We start from the raw sequence: 17,197 nt of genomic DNA, 5'->3' as shown, positions 1-17,197 counted from the left end.
GACTCCCTCACATTGTGGGGCAGAGCCCACCCCTAGGGGAGGCGTGGACAACGTCACATTGGCTTCCCCAGCCTTCCCGCAGGTGGGGCTTGGCCACTGGACAATGGTTCCTCTAATGGGACCCACCTGCCCTGGACGTGGAGTTGGAGGCTGGATGCCGGCAGGGGGAGAAGCGGACGGGGAGGAATCCACTCTGGTGCGGGGCACCTCCTGCTCACCCTGCCCCACCCTGCTCACCCTTGTTCCTGCCCTGCCTGGAGATCTGAAAGCCAGGGGCAGAGGGCCTTGAAAGCCTGGGTGCCCTCTGGCCCCTGCCTCTACTTCAAAGACTGGCTCAGGATGCTGTAAACGCAGCTCCCAGGGGTGAGCTCCCAGCCTCTTTGCCTCCCTCCATCCCCCCACTCCAGGCCACCCTTCAAACAGCCTGCTATCGATCCTGAGAACATGTCCTCCTTAATAAATAAATCAGGCTGATAACCTGGGCTTAACCCTTTATCGCTAAAAGCTTTGAACAATTCTTAAGTATTCCCGGGATCATAAAATAGATTACTCCCATCAACGGATCCCTCTGAACTTGATTTAACCTTTTCTCGAGTATCAAATTTATCTCGGAGAGCCTCTGGAAATGTTCTGTGAAGCTGTGACACCCTGAGACCCACAAAGCTTGGGGACAGAGCTTGCCCCACACCCGATGTCCCCAGCTGCGCTCTTGTAAAAGCTTGCGCTACTGTTTATGGCTGTACTGGTTGTTCCCATCCTCGTGGTTAAGCAGTCAGACAGCGTTTCTCTCTGACATCAGTGGGGCCGTTTCTAGAAGCAACTTTTCCCTCATTCCTCAGCCCCACCCTGGTTTAATCTGCCACTGCAGTTTGCTATAAACTAGAAAAATCACAAAACCACAATTTGTTAGGCTTATACTTAAATGAGAATAAATAATTTGTGAAATGTCATTGGAGGAGCTTTGTGCTTAAAATTAGCTTGCTTGCTAACTTCCTGTTTGTGTGCACACATGCCTGTGATTGTGCACACGTGTGCACGAGACAGAGAGAACGCCTGCCTCCGAGAAGCTAAGTGTCTGCCTGGCCCCTGGACCAGGGTCTGGGGCCCCTCACCTCTGTGAGACGGATGTCTGCAGGGATCCGGTCTCCGATGGAGAGAGACACGATGTCTCCAGGCACCAGGTCTCGAGCAAGAAGATGCTGGAGCTTCCCTTCTCTTATGCTGCGTTTGAAATGGGAAACAGCAAAAGCACCCATGTTGACATCTCATTTTTAGGCACGTTGATAAACTTGAGCAAAGATTACAGAAACATACTTTCTCTTTCCCTTATGGACAAACCCTTGTGCCTTTACGGTTTTATTATTTTTTAAATTCACCTATCCTAACAGACTTTTGGGAAAGTGTATGGCTTCTAGGAGACCCTGAGCCTCATTTGAAAAGTGGGGTGACTACTGTTCACTCTGCCTGGAAACAACACTGGGCCACACGGCCTCCAGAAGCTTCTGCTGATCTAGGGAAGCGATTCCTTAATGAAGCTGGCAGCTAGCGGCACTTCTGTCCTCAGAGGACACAGCACTCTGGTGTGCAGAGCCCGGCTCGGGACCTCAGGGATGGCAGAGGCTTGTCAAAGCTGGGAGGAGCATCTTAAGTGCTCAAGAAGCTGGGGACACCCCCTCCCACAGGGCCTGGACCGTTCCTCACGGCCATCTGACGTCTGCCATTAGACACAGACGTGCTTCTGTGCACGGGCTCCCACTGGAATCCCACCACACACTGCCCCTTGCCCGACATGGCAGGAGCCTCCCAGACGGACCTGTGTCCACCCCCCCACCCCGACCTCCTTCAATTCATCCTGTACGTGGCAACCAGAGAGCTCTTAAAGCACAAAATCGGATTAGAACTTCCTCCTACTCCAACCCTCTCCAGTGACCTTGGAGTCAAACCCAGCGGCCCTGCCTCCTGTCACCACCACCCCCCCCCCTGCCCCGCCCCGAACGCACCCAGTTCCTTCTAGTCTCAAGGTCTTTGCTGACCTTGAATGCTGGAGCAGACATTCCCCTCTTCCCTGTTAACAGAATTCAATCTTATTCAGGTACTGCCCTTCTCCCCACAGCCCAGTGCTCTAGCGGGTGGGTCCTGAGTGGCTGAGACCATCAGCGTGATCCCAGCGCCTGCCATGACCGGCACAGGGACAGGCATGATCTACAACACTGGCCTAAGAGACAGGAGTGGATATTTGCTGGGGGCTTGAGAGAAAGTTTTTTTCTCTCTGTATATACACACACACACACACACACACACACACACACACACACACACAGATGGCCTCTTCTTCTGTTGGACCTTTTTATACCTGGCTGTGATGCCCGGAGCTGTGGCAGCCATTTTGGGATCATGAGGGAAGCTGGCCCAAGAACAAAGCTAACAAGCTGAGGATGGCAGAGTAAAGAAATAAAAGGCACCAGGTCCTTGGTGCCATCTTGAATTAACTAACCCCACTGTCCCCCCCACCTCAGATCCCTTACCATAAGACAACACAATTTCCTTGTGGTTTGCACAGCTGAATTTTCTGGGTTTTGTATCCAAGAGCGCCTATCAGATATACATCTGCTCTTCCCTCAGCTCTTCCCATGGCTGGCTCCTGCTGTTTCTCAGACCTCAACCTAAAGGTCAGCTCCTCCTTAAATGTCAGATCAGGGTGGCCTGCCAGCCAGCTATTTAAGGTCGTTCCCACACCTCCCCTGGTCACTACCGCATCTCCGTGAGGTTCTCTTTCTTTTAATTTTTGTGTGGCTTTGGGTTTCAGGGGGTCTTTTTGGCTTTAATGCACCTGCCACATTCCAAAATCATCTCATCCTTCACTTCATCATCTGCCTCCCCTGTTAGAAATGTGAGCACCCCAAAGGCCAGGGCCTTCCCATCGCTTCGCCTGGAACAATATCTCCCTGTACACAGTAGGTGCTTAGTAAGTATTTAGTGAATGCATAAAGGATGGAGGTAATGCAGGAAGGGTCTGCAGGGCAGATGCCGTTCCCGACTTGTGACACGGGTCTCAGGGACTCGGGGAGTGAGGCTGTGTCCCTTCAGTGCTCTTTCAACTCTACCAGTCTGTCCGCCTCCGCTGCTCTTGCAAAAAAATTATCTTTCAGAAGTGACTTCCAGGGACATCAATAATGCATACTATTCACCCAAAAGGCCAAGACTTGATATTTAAACTTAAGATCAGCTCATCAAGCCATTTAAATCATAGATGCTTCCGTCTGCTTATAGGATTACGTCACACGTCACATGTCTGGATTTCTGACAGCCTTGTTCATCCAATCGTTAGGCCCAGACGTTTTTACCGCCCCCCGATGAACCTTCTAGAATTGACTCATCCTCTCTCATGCTTTCACATCGTGCTCTTTTGGTCTCTGTTTTGTTACTCATTATTCTCTGCCTGTTCTCACACACACACACACACACACACACATGCACACACTCTTTGCTTGCTGTTTCCATGAGAGGTGGAACTCTGTCTCACTAGATCTTTCTATCCCCCAGCCCTATGCTCCATTTTGCCAAATACACGTTAAGGTTCTTTCCCCCAAATTATCCTTCGGGTAATAGAGAGTTACTGTATGTTTAAATCCTTCCAAAGTACCTCAGATCACAAGATACTTTCAGTTACTTTCTTTTGAGCAACAATGTCTATTTGGGAAAGACACGTGACTTTAAAACAACCTCAACTGATGCTAGCGGGGGTAAGGGAGAAGACCTGGGCCTTTTCCGAAAGAGTTTCATTTTTACAGGGAAAATAACATAGGGATTACTGATATACTAAAAAATTAAATGGACAAAAAAAATCAAGCCTAAAACATTCTCCCGGGGCTTCCCTGGTGGCTCAGTGGTTAAGAACCTGCCTGCCAATGCAGGGGACACGGGTTCGAGCCCTGGTCCGGGAAGATCCCACATGCCGTGGAGCAACTAAGCCCGTGCGCCACAACTTCTGAGCCTGTGCTCTAGAGTCCACAAGCCAGAACTACTGAGCCTGCACGCCTCAACTACTGAGCCTGCGTGCTTAGAGCCCGTGCTCTGCAACAAGACACCGCAATGAGAAGCCCACGCACCACAACGAAGAGTAGCCCCCACTCGCCGCAACTAGAGAAAGCCCACGTGCAGCAACGAAGACCCAACGCAGCCAAAAATAAATAAATTAAATAAATAAATTAAAAACCAAACAAACAAACAAACCTCCTCCCTTCTGCCTCTGTGGCCCCCTTTACCCATGGCGGCAGCCCCTGCACATCCTCTACGCTGAGCTGTCCGACACTGCAACCACTACCCTGTGAGGCTATGTGAACTCAAGTTAAATAAAATGAAGACTTCAGTTCCTCAGGTGAAGTCCTCAGTAGCCATATGGGACTAGTGGTGCCGTCCCGGGCAGCACACATGATAGAACATTCCAGAAAGTCCTATGGCACAGCACTGCGCTAAGCACACAGGCCCAGGAGGAATGGGGAGACATTTTCGTCTTTCTTTTTTCCTTTTGAAATGTCTTTGGGGAGGGCTGTGTGATACCCAAATGGCAAAGCTGGAATGTCCGGGCAGGAAAGAGGCTGGCGGGCAGCTGAGCAAATGGCCGGAGTTCATTACTGAGTTGTCTACCCCCTTCAGACAGAGTTCTGATGCCTCAGCTTGTTCAAGCCCCGCCTCTCAGCCTCTTCCGAGCCCCGCTTTGAGAATCCAGTGAAAATTCCGAATGCCTCCCTAGGAAAAACGCACACAGTTTTGCACACTTTATCATAGATTTTGTGGGCCACCCTCTCTCCAAAGCCATTCCCGTCATCCGTGGCCCCCAGGCTGGGCACCCTGATTAGACACAAGTGACAGAGTGGAGGCCCAGAGAGGTTGAATGACACACCCAAGGACATGTAGCAATCGGCTGGCAGGGCAGAGACCAGGTTTCCTAACCCCCAGTAAGACATGCTTCTCCCATATCACATTACAAAGGATATAAATATTGCCAAACTTTTCTCAAACTCACCAGCCCACTGGCTCCCCTGATGAACCAAAAAGTCCCAGGGGGGGGGTCTCTGACTTACCAGTTACATTCGGGAGGTACCAGCTTGGTCAGCTCTTCCAGAGATTTCTCCGACCTGTACTCCTGGCAGGAAGCATGTGAAACATGGTGTTTAAGAGGGAGGCCTCCACAAAGCTCCCATCAGCCCGGGTGACCCCGCCCAGGACCTCAGGACACACATTACACACCTGGATGAAGGCGACGGTGACCACGATCAGCACGGCCTAGGGGGCAAACGGGAGGGCACCTTAACACCCAGCTGCCCAACGAGCAAGTGAACGAGCCCAGGGGAGGCAAGGAGAGGGCATCGTCTTGCAAAATATTATTTCCTTTCTTCTTGCAAATTAAGACCACTGTGCAGAAATTTAGAAAACAGACGAGCCAGAAAAGCACCTCCAACTCTGCCACCTAGAGGTTCACATCTGGGGGTTATCCTTCTAGATTTTTCAGCATAGATACACTTACAACACAGGATCATCTAGTACAGAGATAATCGTTTATATCTCAACAGCAGCTAATAAACATCAGTCCGCATCAGAAGATGAGGACCTAGCCTCAGGCTTTCGAACAGAAGCATCGAATTCCACTGCACGGAAGGAGTCTGGTTTTGTATTTTAAAAGACGGCACTTGACAGATAGAAGGAAGCAGGAACGAAAGTCATCAAAATGTGTTCAGAGCCACATTTAAAAGGTCACATACTGTATGAGTCCATTTATAGGAACTACCCAGAATAGGTAAATCCGTGGGGACAGAAAGCGATGGTGGTTTCAAGGGGCTGGTGGTAGGGGGTGGGGAAGGAGAGCGTCTGTGTAATGGGAATGGGGTATCTTTTAGGGTGAGGAAAACATTTTGGAACTAGATAGAGGTGGTGGTGGCACAACACTGTGAATGAAGTAAATGTCCCTGAATTATTCATTTTAAAACGGCTAATTTTTTAAATTAAAAAAAACATTTTTTTTAAAGGTGCCCCACGGTTCTCTCTGTGTAATGATTACGAACAATGATTCTTGTTTTGTTTTGTTTTTGTTTTTTTGGACGCACCACACGGCATGTGGGAATCTTAGTTCCCTGACCAAGGATCGAACCCACGCCCCCTGTAGCGGAAGCGCAGAGTCTTAACCAGTGGACCGCCGGGGAAGTCCCCGAGCAATCATTCTTTGTACTGCGCACACAGCCAGGATCCAGCAATTCCACCCGGGGTCACAGGGGAGGAGTTCATTACAACATTGATCCCGATGGCAAAGAACTAGAAGCCACCAGGGTAACCACCAAGAGAGCGACGGCCAAGGAACCAGGACACCCCACGTGCGGGTAGAGAAGGATGTGGATTTTCCTGTCCTTTCTTTCTGTTGTGTTTTCTTTTTCTAAAACAATCTACCGCCAAACTCTTTTTTCCTTGCATAACAAAGACAAGCACAGACGCAGCAAGCCCCTTGGCAGCCGGGTCTGGGATCGGGGCACTGCCCCCCACGGGGTGCACTCACCATGGCGATGCTGATGGCATCCTCGTAATTCTTCGTCAGGACGCTCACCAAGGCAGAGGCCAGAAGCAGCAGGATCAGGGGGTTCTTAAACTGAAAAATGAACACAGGGCAGGGGGATCTTTTCTAGGCTCACAGAGATCAGAGATTGGGCTTTCTCCCGTGTAGCAATGTCAGCTCTACACTCACAGCCCGCTTCCAGGCCAACCCGACAGTGATCCGAGGGCTAGGAGAGGAGGACCACCAACACGCGACGGTTCTCCTCCGCCTGAAGACCCACCACTGCAGCTTCACTGACATCGGCTTCCTGGGGTCATCCTGACACTGTCCCTGTCAAGACGCCAGCCCTGGCCCTGCCTTTGAGTTCTTGGTCTTGCTTTGCCACATCTCCACGATGCTCCAGGTCAGAATCTTCCCCTCTGGTGGGATGCCAACCCTGGTCCAGCATGGCCAAGGGGTCCCCTCTCACCACACCAGTCCTGCAATCCTGTGTGTCCCAATCACAACAACCCACTCCTGTAACTGCCTCTGGGAGCTCCAGTGATGTCCCTCCTGAGAAAAGGTGTTCCAGAAACTTCCCAAAGGATTTTTACTTTATTATTTTATGTACAGTGGTCTTCTCTTATCTGTGGTTTTGCTTTCCACAGTCTCAGTGACCTGCGGTCAACTGCGGTCCCAAGATATTAAATGGAAAATTCCAGAAATAAATAATTCATAAGTTTAGAATTCTGTGCCATTCTGCGTAGCATAATGAAGTCTGCGCTATCCCATTCCATCCTGCCTGGGATCCCCAACCAAACACATCCTCTGCTCCTGGCACCCAACCACTGACACCCTCGTGGCTCAATGATCCAGGATGACATGAAGCAGATAAGCCTCCTTCTATGTCACAATGCCTGCGTCACTCCCGTCACTTCAGCTCTTCATGTAGGCATTGTACCGTCTCACATCATCACAAGAAAAAGAAAGGTGAGTACAGTATGATAAGATATTTTGAGAGAGAGAGAGAGATTAATTCACATGGCTTTGATTACAGTATATTGTTATAATGGTTCTATTTTATTATTACTGCTGTTAATCTTTTACTGTGCCTAATTTATTAATTAAACTGTATCATAGATATGTATGTACAGGAAAAAACAGAGTATATATAGGGTTTGGTACTATCAACTGTTTCAGGCATCCTTTGGGGTCTTGGCATGTATCCCCCACAGGTAAGGGGGGACTACTGTATCTGTCTCATTTCACACATACATTTCAATTGTTACAGACAAGTGAAAGGAAGCATAAACACAAACATATAAAAACAGGATCGGAGAGAGTAGACCAAAGATCAGGATCAGGGTGGGAGTCAAAATATCAATAAGCAAATCATGGTGGTTTAAATTGGAGCTGTACCTTTGGCTCTGAGCTTCCCAGCAGCAAAGGCAAAAAGGGAAATGTGATCAGATGTGTGATTCGTACTGCTGACGGAAAGAAGCACATCAGCATCATGCCAGTGTGGTACATGAAGGGATTTAATGCCTCTCACCCAAGAACTGCTGTGCTTTAACTCCTCTGAATGAGGGACAGGGCACTTTGCGGTCAGCTCACGGGCCACCTGGTGTTATGGTGTTAGCCACCGCATCTACTGTGAATCTCCTCAAGACTGAGCAACTCGAATGTATTTCACCTTCTTAGCTACAATTTTTCTGCGACTGTATCAAATTATTTGTCTCTATTCTCTGCTAGAATGTAATCTTCCTAAGCACACAGGCCATACCTATCCTGGGGTCCCCAATCCTTCCAGGACCCAGAAGGGGGTCTGAGCACATGGGGAGGCAGGCAAGAGCTCAGGAATCTGATAGAATTCCAGCTCTGTCTCCACCATGACCTCACTGACAGACCTCGAGCAAGCCTCTGACTTCTCCAGCCTCTCTCTCTCTCTCGGTTGATGGGAGGACTAAAGGGCATAAGGAGGGTAGAGTGACCTGCCCAGTGGGTGGCACACAGTAGGTGCTCAGTACATGGGAGCCAGAAGGACCAAGACTGATTACAAAAGGCACTGGATAAACACTAGTCAAAGGCAGGAATCGTGGCTGCCTGAGCTCCAGAAAACGGTCCCTCTTATCAGGGCTCTTGATCCAATAGCTGGCCCTCAGGGAAGCTTTCCCATCGATCCTCGCCAGGGCTGGGCTGGGCTGGGGTAGGGGGGGTCATCACACCTTCAGAGAGAACCACACCTCAAAGCCAGCTTGCCTGGGAGCCCCGGCGCTCCGGTCTAAGACAATGGTGGGAGTCAACCCCGGGAGACCCGCGAAAGAGCTTCCCACAAAAACCTGAAACCCGCATCAAAGTTTCTGAGATGGACCTTATTCAATTAGCTACAGGCTTCTTCCCAAGGGTGATGTCTTCAACACGTAAATAAACTATCCATCCATTTTACGGATCTCATAAGCCATTCCATGGGCACGAGTTCACAGATTAGGAAAAGGGATTAGATTTAAAGGGCACGCCATTGAAAAGCAAACGGTGGGCTCTGTTTAGACCCCGAGTCTAACAAGTCAACCGTGAAGGGGTGCCTTTGAGGCATGCGGGGAAAACCAGCTCTGGACCAGGCACTGGACGACGTGAATGAAGTGCTCATGGTCTTAGTGGGATAGTAGTATTGTTGTTATGGTTAAAAACAAACAAACAAACAAAAAGACAGTCTTCCCTGGCGGTCCAGTGGTTGGGGCTCCGAGCTTCCACTGCAGGGGGCGTGGGTTCGATCCCTGGTCGGGGAGCTAAGATCCTGCGTGCCGCGCAGGGCGGCCAAAGATAAATAAATAAATAAAAAATAAAAGAGAGAGAGAGAGAAAGAACAATGTCCTCCAGGGCAGACATACACACCAAAGTATAGATGGTAAAATGATTCAGTATCTAGAATTTGCTTAAAAATGCTGCAGCGAAAAAAGGGGGATAAAAGATGGGGCAAAACGGGTTGAATAATTAGTAAAGCTAGATGGTGGATATATGGGGTTTATTATCTTATTCTCCCTCCTAATGGATATTTTTGAAATTTTCCCTAATAAAAGGTTTTGGTCAGAGGAGTTCCAGTTTTGGTCCTGAGAGCTCCTGGAAGCACTGAGATGGGGGGAAGGGGATTGGGGGCAGTTTGCGGAGGGAAGTGGCTGCCGAGAGTCCTTGGGCTGGGCTCAGAGCTGCCCAGCAGAGCTCACAGCCATGGCCAAGCACCACCACCCCGGAGGGGGACACGCCCTTTCCGCGGAAGTCCAGGGAGGATGAAGGGCCAGATAAAAGGGCAGGCCAGCTAAGAGTATATTAGTGTCCTGGGGATGCGGTGATAAATGACAACTTGGGGGGCTTAAATCAAGAGACTTATTCTCTCACAGTGCTGGAGGCCGGAAGTCCAGAAGCAAGGTGTCGGCAGGGCCGTGCTCTCTCTGGAGGCCCGAGGGCCTCCTAGGGGAGGACCCTTTCCTGACTCTTCCAGCTCCTGGTACTGCCGGCACTGCTTGGCTTGTAGACACATCTCTCCACCTCTGCTGTCGTAGCGCCTTCTCCCCTCTGCGTGTGTCTGAGTCTCTTCTAAGGACACCAGTCACTGGATAGGGGCCCACCCTAACCCAGTACGACCTCATCCTCACTAATCACATCTGCAAAGACCTTATTCCAAATAAGGCCATAGTCTGAGGTTCCAGGTGGATGTGAATTTTGAGGGGACGCTATTCAACCTTGCACAGGGAAGGAGAACCCCTCAGTTCAGTGGAGTTAAGAATAAGATCTCCTTTCAGCCGCGAGCCCATCACAGACTTCCCACCAGGTTGGACAGAAGTGAGGGAGGAGGGGGCACAAACACGCCCTGAACACCCGTCAGGCGCCTGCATTCTCCAGGCCACCTTCCAAGGCCGGGTTACCCCACATGCACCAGGCCTCTCCGCAGGGCCTTTGCACGTCCCCCTCCTGCAGCATCCTTCATCCAGACCCTCCCATGGCGCCTCTCCTCACTTCACTGGGTCTCTGCTCAGACATCGCCCCCTCCAGGCACCAGTCAGACGCCTCTGCTGACCACCCAGGTCCCCACCGGCACCTCCTCACTCCTGTCTTGACTCCTCTCCTCAGGCCACGCCCACTGGGTGCTGTTTCACTCACGGAGTGTCTGTTTCCCCGAAACCAGAAACTTGGGCCACTGCTCTATGCACAGTGCCTCGAGCAGGCCAGGAGCACAAAAGGTGTTTATCTAGAATGAATGAATGAACAGCCAACGCGCGGAGTTAGTTGGGGGAATCGGAGGCTTGGTGGGGTTGGAACTCCTGCTTCCGGTCACCCAGCCGAGTGGGGATCAGCACTGGGTCTGTCCTGCCCCAGCTGCGTGGCCTCCTGGCCAGGTCACTTCTGTGACGCCGCCTGGATCCCTGCCCTCAGCTCTCCCGGCCCTGGCTGGCAGCTCCCTCCCTCCCTGCAGGCTGTACCCAGTGGAGACTCAGAGAGCAGGGGGCCTGTTTCTGCACAAGGGACCCCTCCAGCCATGGGCTCAGGGCTAGCTCAGGGGTCCACAGTCCTGGCCGGGGCGCTCTGAGAGCTGGGACCAGGTGCTGGCCTCACCCTGAACTCCAATTCCAAGCCCATCATCTCACCCCCTCCCCCTAAGGCTGGACCTGAGCAACCCTCCAGGCCGACACTGATACCACCAGCCTCCCTCCCTCCCTCCCCTCCTGGAGACCATCCCCCAGCACCTGCCCCCTCCCACCCAAAACAAGTGAGTCACCGTGAGACACAGCACACAAGTGTCAGATCCAATGGGAAGATCCCACCACGTGCCACTAGTGCTGCCCTGGCCACAGATAATCAGACTCTTCTGGCTCATGGGGCCCCTTCTAAGCCCACAAGTAAAGGGGGACAGGCAGAAAGTGGTCTGTTGAAACCTTACTGTGCGGTGAAATGGTGGAACACCGGAGACGTTGATTACAATAAAAACAGTAACAACCGAAACAACCAGCATTTCCTGAGCACCTCCTCCATGCCATGCCCTGTGCTCAGAGCTTTACCTGCATCATTTCGTAGGCTCCGCCCAACCCCATGACACAGGTACTGTTAAGTAGTCCTGCTTGATAAATGACCAACCTGAGGCTCTGAAAGAAACTGAATTGCCAAGGATTTAATTAGATCAGGCAACTCCAAAACCTGTGCTCTTAACAGCTACACTCAAATCAAACCAGGGCTAACTGGCAGACACTGGGACTTGGGGCAAGCTTTATTAGGCACTTAATACGGGCTAAGCTTCTTCTTTTGTAAAACTCAGAACAGGAGGTACTTATTAGCCCTATTTTCTAGATGGGGACAATTGAGGCTCAAGGAGGGTCGATAGTCACAAGGCTGAAGTGGGATCTGAACCCGGCTGACTCTAATCTGCCTTTGCTTCCTGACTCCAGGGCAGGGATCTTGGGTCACGCTAAGGTAGAATTCCTAATGGTGAGTCTCCTGAGACAGAGAAGCAGGGCTGCCTCGTGAAGTGGTGAGCTCCCTGTCACTGCAGGGGACAGACGGGAGAATCACAGCACCTGGCATGTAGCAGATGCTCAATGAACATAAAGAATGAATAAGTGAGAGCACACGGGCTTCCTGTGTGCCCATCAAGGGTGGGAAAACACGGCCATCGGGAGCTGCCTTCCAATCCCGCAAGGATTCCCTGAGATGGATTCCTGAACTGATGAGGTTAAGAAGAATAAGCACGTTTCCTGCTCTTAGAAACTGAAGAGATTTCATTCCTGGAAAGGTCCTGGCTGGAGGCTGGAGGAGAGCCCTTGGTGGGAGGTAGAGGCCAGGTGAGCAGGTCCTAGTGGAAGGGGCAGGCAGGGCAGAACTGACCAAGGCCCCACTCCAGAAGGGAGAAGGTCCCCCCTCACAGCCTGTGTGTCTGCCCCCTTCCCTGAACTTCACCTTCCAGGAGCCTCCGCTGCCTCTTCCCAACACTGGGATTCCAGGAAGTTTCTGGGTTGGCCAGAGCCACCTGCATACCTAGAAGCCTATTTTGGTGCCAAAATGCGTCAATGAATGACCTCCCTAGGGCACTGAGAACCGACCAATGAGCAGGGTGGGGACTGGAGGAGAATGGAGGGTGAAGATGCTGCAAGGAGGGCTGTGATTGGTCCCTGAACTGACCAATCGAGAAAGCCCTAAATGTGAGCCAGGGGAAGGCAGCTGAAGCCGGGCAGCCCTGAGTTAGGCTACGAGGGAGGTGTCAGGGCTGGGAGAGGGTGCAAAAGGCCAGAGGGGAAACTGAGGCAATCTGCATGGCTTCAGGTTCCCATGGCTTCATGGGAAGTTCTGCCTGTTAACTGGAGCTTTCAGAGCTGGTACTGGGGGGTGGGGGGTTGATTTCTAGACGGGAACTTGCAGCCGTGTCTATTTCCATTTTTTTCCCCCCTTCCCAATGGCTTCCAGGCATTTGACTCATGCACCATGCGTTCAGCACCAACGGCAGAGGCTAAGAGGGCCGGGGCTCTGCAACCAGATGCCTGGCTTCACTTCCCAGCACTGCCACTAACTACTGCGTGACTCTGGGCCCTGGTTGCCAGATAAACTACAGGTCACCCAGTTAAATGTGAATTTCAGATAAACAAGGAACTTTTTTTTTAAGTATAAGTAGGTCCCATGCAACATTTGGGACATAGATAAAAAAAGAACAGTTTTTTCATGTATGTGAAATTCAAATGCAACAGGGAATCCTGTAACTTTATTGGCTAAATCTGGCAACCCTACACAGCCTTGGGAAATATTTCCACTTCTCTGTACTTTACCCTCCTCATCTCGAAGTGGGGATTAGGAGGAAGATTAAGTAAATTGATGCCTACTTACTTACTCAGTTAGCATGTGCCTGGCACATGGTAAACCCTCCATGAATGAAACAACTATTCACGGCCATGGCTGCTGGGGTAGTTAGTGAGCCCCCCTGCCGGCTGAGAGCAGCCTGAATGCGGAGAGCCTTGTTTAACTCTGTAGTACAGCTGCTCCACACCCTGGGACTTATCCACGGACACCCTCAATCCATACTTAAACAATGAATGGCTGTCCCCCACCCCTACCCCCCAGGCTTTCACTAGTTCATTCACGGAATGACACCTACAGTCCTACCTGATCGAGATATTTCTTCCACACGGGTTCTGTGTTATCAGCGACAAACTCATTCCAGCCATGGACCAGCCTGCGCTGTGTCACCGAGAACTCTGACAGCCCGTTCTGTAAATCTACCTGGAGGGAGAAGGATGGGCAAGTAAGGATTAAGGAGCCCAAGTCACAAGATTCCCGCTCCGGAAGCCAGCCGCTTCCATGATGATCAAGGAAAATGGGCTGTCCACAGAGGAGAGGGCACCAGTTCAAAGACACCGAGCAAAGAGGGGCAGAGAGAGGAGGAAACCCACAGTCCAATTCTCTTTCAGTTAGACCGCACTCTGCCCTCCAGATACTGCAGAAAAGACACCCTTGGGCCTACATCTCAAGGAGTGCAATTGTAGTATGGACACCTGGAGATGCAGGAACACTTACGCTTCATCTTTAGAAAAATGGGCGGGCCTGGGAATGTAAAATGGTACAGTGGCCATAGGAAACGTTATGGAAGTACCTCAAAAAATTAGAAATAGAACCACCATATAATCCAGCAGTTCCACTTCTGGGTGTATATACCAAGAGAACTGGAAGCCCATCTCAAAGAGATATTTGTCCACCCATGTTCATAGCAGCATAACATACAATAGCCAGAGGTGGAAGCAACTCAGTGTCCGCCGATGCATGAATGGATAAGCAAAATGTGGTGAGGACACACACACACACCCACACACACAACACACACCCACACACACACACACATCATGTTTGCTCAGTTATCTAAGTAAAGATAATTAAAAACATAAAGCAAGCAAAGTCCTTCAGCCTCAGAGGGGAGGCTCATGGAATGGAAGTGGTTTTTTGGTTTGGGGTTTGTCTTGTACTGGCCAGGAATTCAAATTCGCTGGAGAAACTGATGAGATTTGTTTTCAGTCACCGGAAACACCACGGATTAGAAAAGATGAAGGGTGTGCACAGCAGACGGTGAAGAGTTTGAGCTTTGATGTCAAAACACCTGGACTCAACTCTGGCTGTGCTGCTGTGGAACCGTGTGGGTCCCCTGAGACATCCTCTGTCTCCCATCAACAGGTACACAGAGAGCTGGGAGGATCCTGGCTGCTAGGAAGGGCCACTGCCATTAACGTGGATGCCATTCCTGGTGGGAAATCAGAACGGTTCAACAGCGATAGTATTTTCTAACAGTGATGATAAAAATGTACTATAGCACAGAACTCTAAAGCCACTTTCAGGACTTTGTATTGCTTTCTTCTTAATCCAAAAACCCTACCACAGATACAAATTCAATTCTTACATAAAATGCTTCGGCCAGATCCTCTCTGTGGCATTTGCTTGCTTCCTTGGGTGGCAGAGCGACCACCGTCTTCTCTTTCTCAATGGCTTTCAACTCATTTTGTCCATCAATCTGTGAAAAAAAGCAGGATTGCTATTAGGCACATTGGTTTTGTACTGATATGTCTTTTTAAAGTATAATATACAAAGAGAAAGTGTGCAGATCTTAACTGTACAGCTCGAATTTTCACAAACTGACCCAAATAACCAGCCTCCAAAACAGGAAACAGACATTACCAGTCCCCAGGAGATTTGTTTTGCTGGGGGTTGAACTTTGTATAAATGGTAACATGCAATATATACGCTTTTGACTCAAGGTTATTAGTGAGATTCATGCATGATGTGTGTAGTGATGGTTCGCTAATTTTCATGGCTGCATAATATTCCACCAAATGACTATAGCACAATTTATTTATCTGTTCTACTGCTGATGGATTGTTTCCAGTTGTTGGCTATTACAGATGCAAGCACCAGAACTCACAAAGCTGACAGAACAAGGCAACAATTCACAGGCTTAGAACCCTGGACCCTGAATGTCTGGAATTCTCAGTTAAGTTTGCCCCATACTACAGAGAGTGCCCCCTGATGGTGACTGGCGATATCACAGCCTGTTCTAGGAGATGTCTGCAATAACCTAAGAAGAGGCGGGAACCTGGCCAAGGTCTGGGTGTCTAGCAGGTCTGGGAAGAAGTCACATGAAACACCTGAAGGGTGTGGGAGGACAGGGTAACACAGAGGAGACCTCATAATTAGGAAAACGCTGAGTATTTTTGCAAAATTATTCCTAGTATTCTGACACCTAGAACATGATAATCATCTTTTCCTTTTCCACCAGGTAGTCTGGCACTGGGAAGGAGGAAGGGGAGAGGCATTGGCTAACCTCTTCCTTCAGCTGGAACAGAGACGGTAAATTCCTCTTTTACTTCTTGCCATCCCCCACCCCCCGCCCCCATCTCCCAAATGCCTTGTTTGCTTAGAAATGCACTGCTAACCACACCCACTTCCTGGGGGGTGCTTCTCACTGTGCCAGTGACCAGGAAGCAACCAATGATTATTACACAGATCATTCGACAGACTCTTCTTAAGTCAAGCTTACTTTCTTCACTGTGCAAGATCCACTTCCCAGAGAAATGCACATCACAGCCGAGACAGGATGTTTTTTCTGCTCTCAAGACCTGGTTCGGTCGTACCAAATCAAGTGCTCAATCCGTGCTCACACTGCAGATGGACACAGTCCTGGGGTTACAGGACCTGCCTGGCTGGCTGTTCTCCAGCTGACCATTTCTGTCTGGCCTGACCACACCCAGTTCACTTTTTATGCAGCATCTCAAGCAACCCTGAAGGTATAAATCTAGCCCCCTCCTCTACCTTCTGCTCTCTGTCTGTCTCTTTCTGTCTGTCTGTCTGTCTCTCTCTCACACACACACACACACCATGCTGGAAACATTTGGATAGACTCTAGTTACAGGACAGTACCCGACTGTCTCCAATATAGCTGCAGCAGACCCTACCTCACATCCACCCTCCATGCTCTCCTGGTCTTGGGTGGGACAGCAGCATACTAGCTAAAAATCCACTGCCCACTGGAGGAGTCCTGTGTCCCCCAGGAGTGGACTGCTCCGGTGCCCCTGCGGAAGATGGCACATTTTCCCGACTGCCAAACCAAACTTTAAATCCAGGGTTCTCAACCAAGGGCAGTTTTGCCTCCTGGGGGACTTGGCCAGGGTCTGGAGACATGTTTGGCTGTCATGATGGGGGTCAGGGGTGCTACTGGCATCTAGTGGGTAGACGCTACATGTGCTGCCAAGCATCCTACAAGGAATGACCTGGAACAGAAATGTCCATACAGCTGAGGGCGAGAAAGCCTGCTTTAGAAATAGATGATGGGGGACTTCCCTGGCGGTCCAGTGGTTAAGACTCCATGCTCCCAATGCAGGGGGCCCGGGTTCGATCCCTGGTCAGCGAACTAGATCCCACGTGCTGCAACTAAGAGCACGCATACTGCAACTAAAAGATCCCGCACACGGCAAGGAAGATCTCGCACACAGCAACGAAGATCCTGTGTGCCGCAACTAAGACCCAGCGCAGCCAAATAAATAAATAAACATTTTAAAATAATAAGTAATATTTAATAAACAATAAATTATAAATAAATATTAAATAAAAAATTTTTTTTAAAGAAATAAATAGGTGGTGGTCCTGTCCTGATGTCTTCCC

The 17,197-nt window shown here is 50.1% G+C and overlaps 1 protein-coding gene across 3 annotated transcripts in view; it reads right to left on the bottom strand.

Annotated features, from left to right (window-relative positions):
• ATP2C2 (ATPase secretory pathway Ca2+ transporting 2) overlaps positions 1-17,197 on the bottom strand; it is an 86,935-nt gene that overhangs the window by 39,236 nt on the left and 30,502 nt on the right. For all 3 annotated transcript variants that reach the window (XM_036834221.1, XM_036834220.1, XM_036834222.1), the window contains exons 2-7: positions 14,943-15,053; positions 13,661-13,777; positions 6,548-6,637; positions 5,251-5,286; positions 5,085-5,146; positions 1,113-1,221 (exon numbers count right to left, since the gene is read on the bottom strand). In XM_036834221.1, the coding sequence (XP_036690116.1) occupies positions 1,113-1,221; positions 5,085-5,146; positions 5,251-5,286; positions 6,548-6,637; positions 13,661-13,777; positions 14,943-15,053 (525 nt within the window). The remainder of the gene's footprint in view (positions 1-1,112; positions 1,222-5,084; positions 5,147-5,250; positions 5,287-6,547; positions 6,638-13,660; positions 13,778-14,942; positions 15,054-17,197) is intronic.

The sequence above is a fragment of the Balaenoptera musculus genome, chromosome 19, assembly GCF_009873245.2.
Source record: "Balaenoptera musculus isolate JJ_BM4_2016_0621 chromosome 19, mBalMus1.pri.v3, whole genome shotgun sequence".
In the NCBI taxonomy this organism is placed as follows: Eukaryota; Metazoa; Chordata; class Mammalia; order Artiodactyla; family Balaenopteridae; genus Balaenoptera; species Balaenoptera musculus.
Note: the sequence above shows the minus strand (reverse complement) of the source record. Positions and strands in the feature narration are given on the sequence as shown.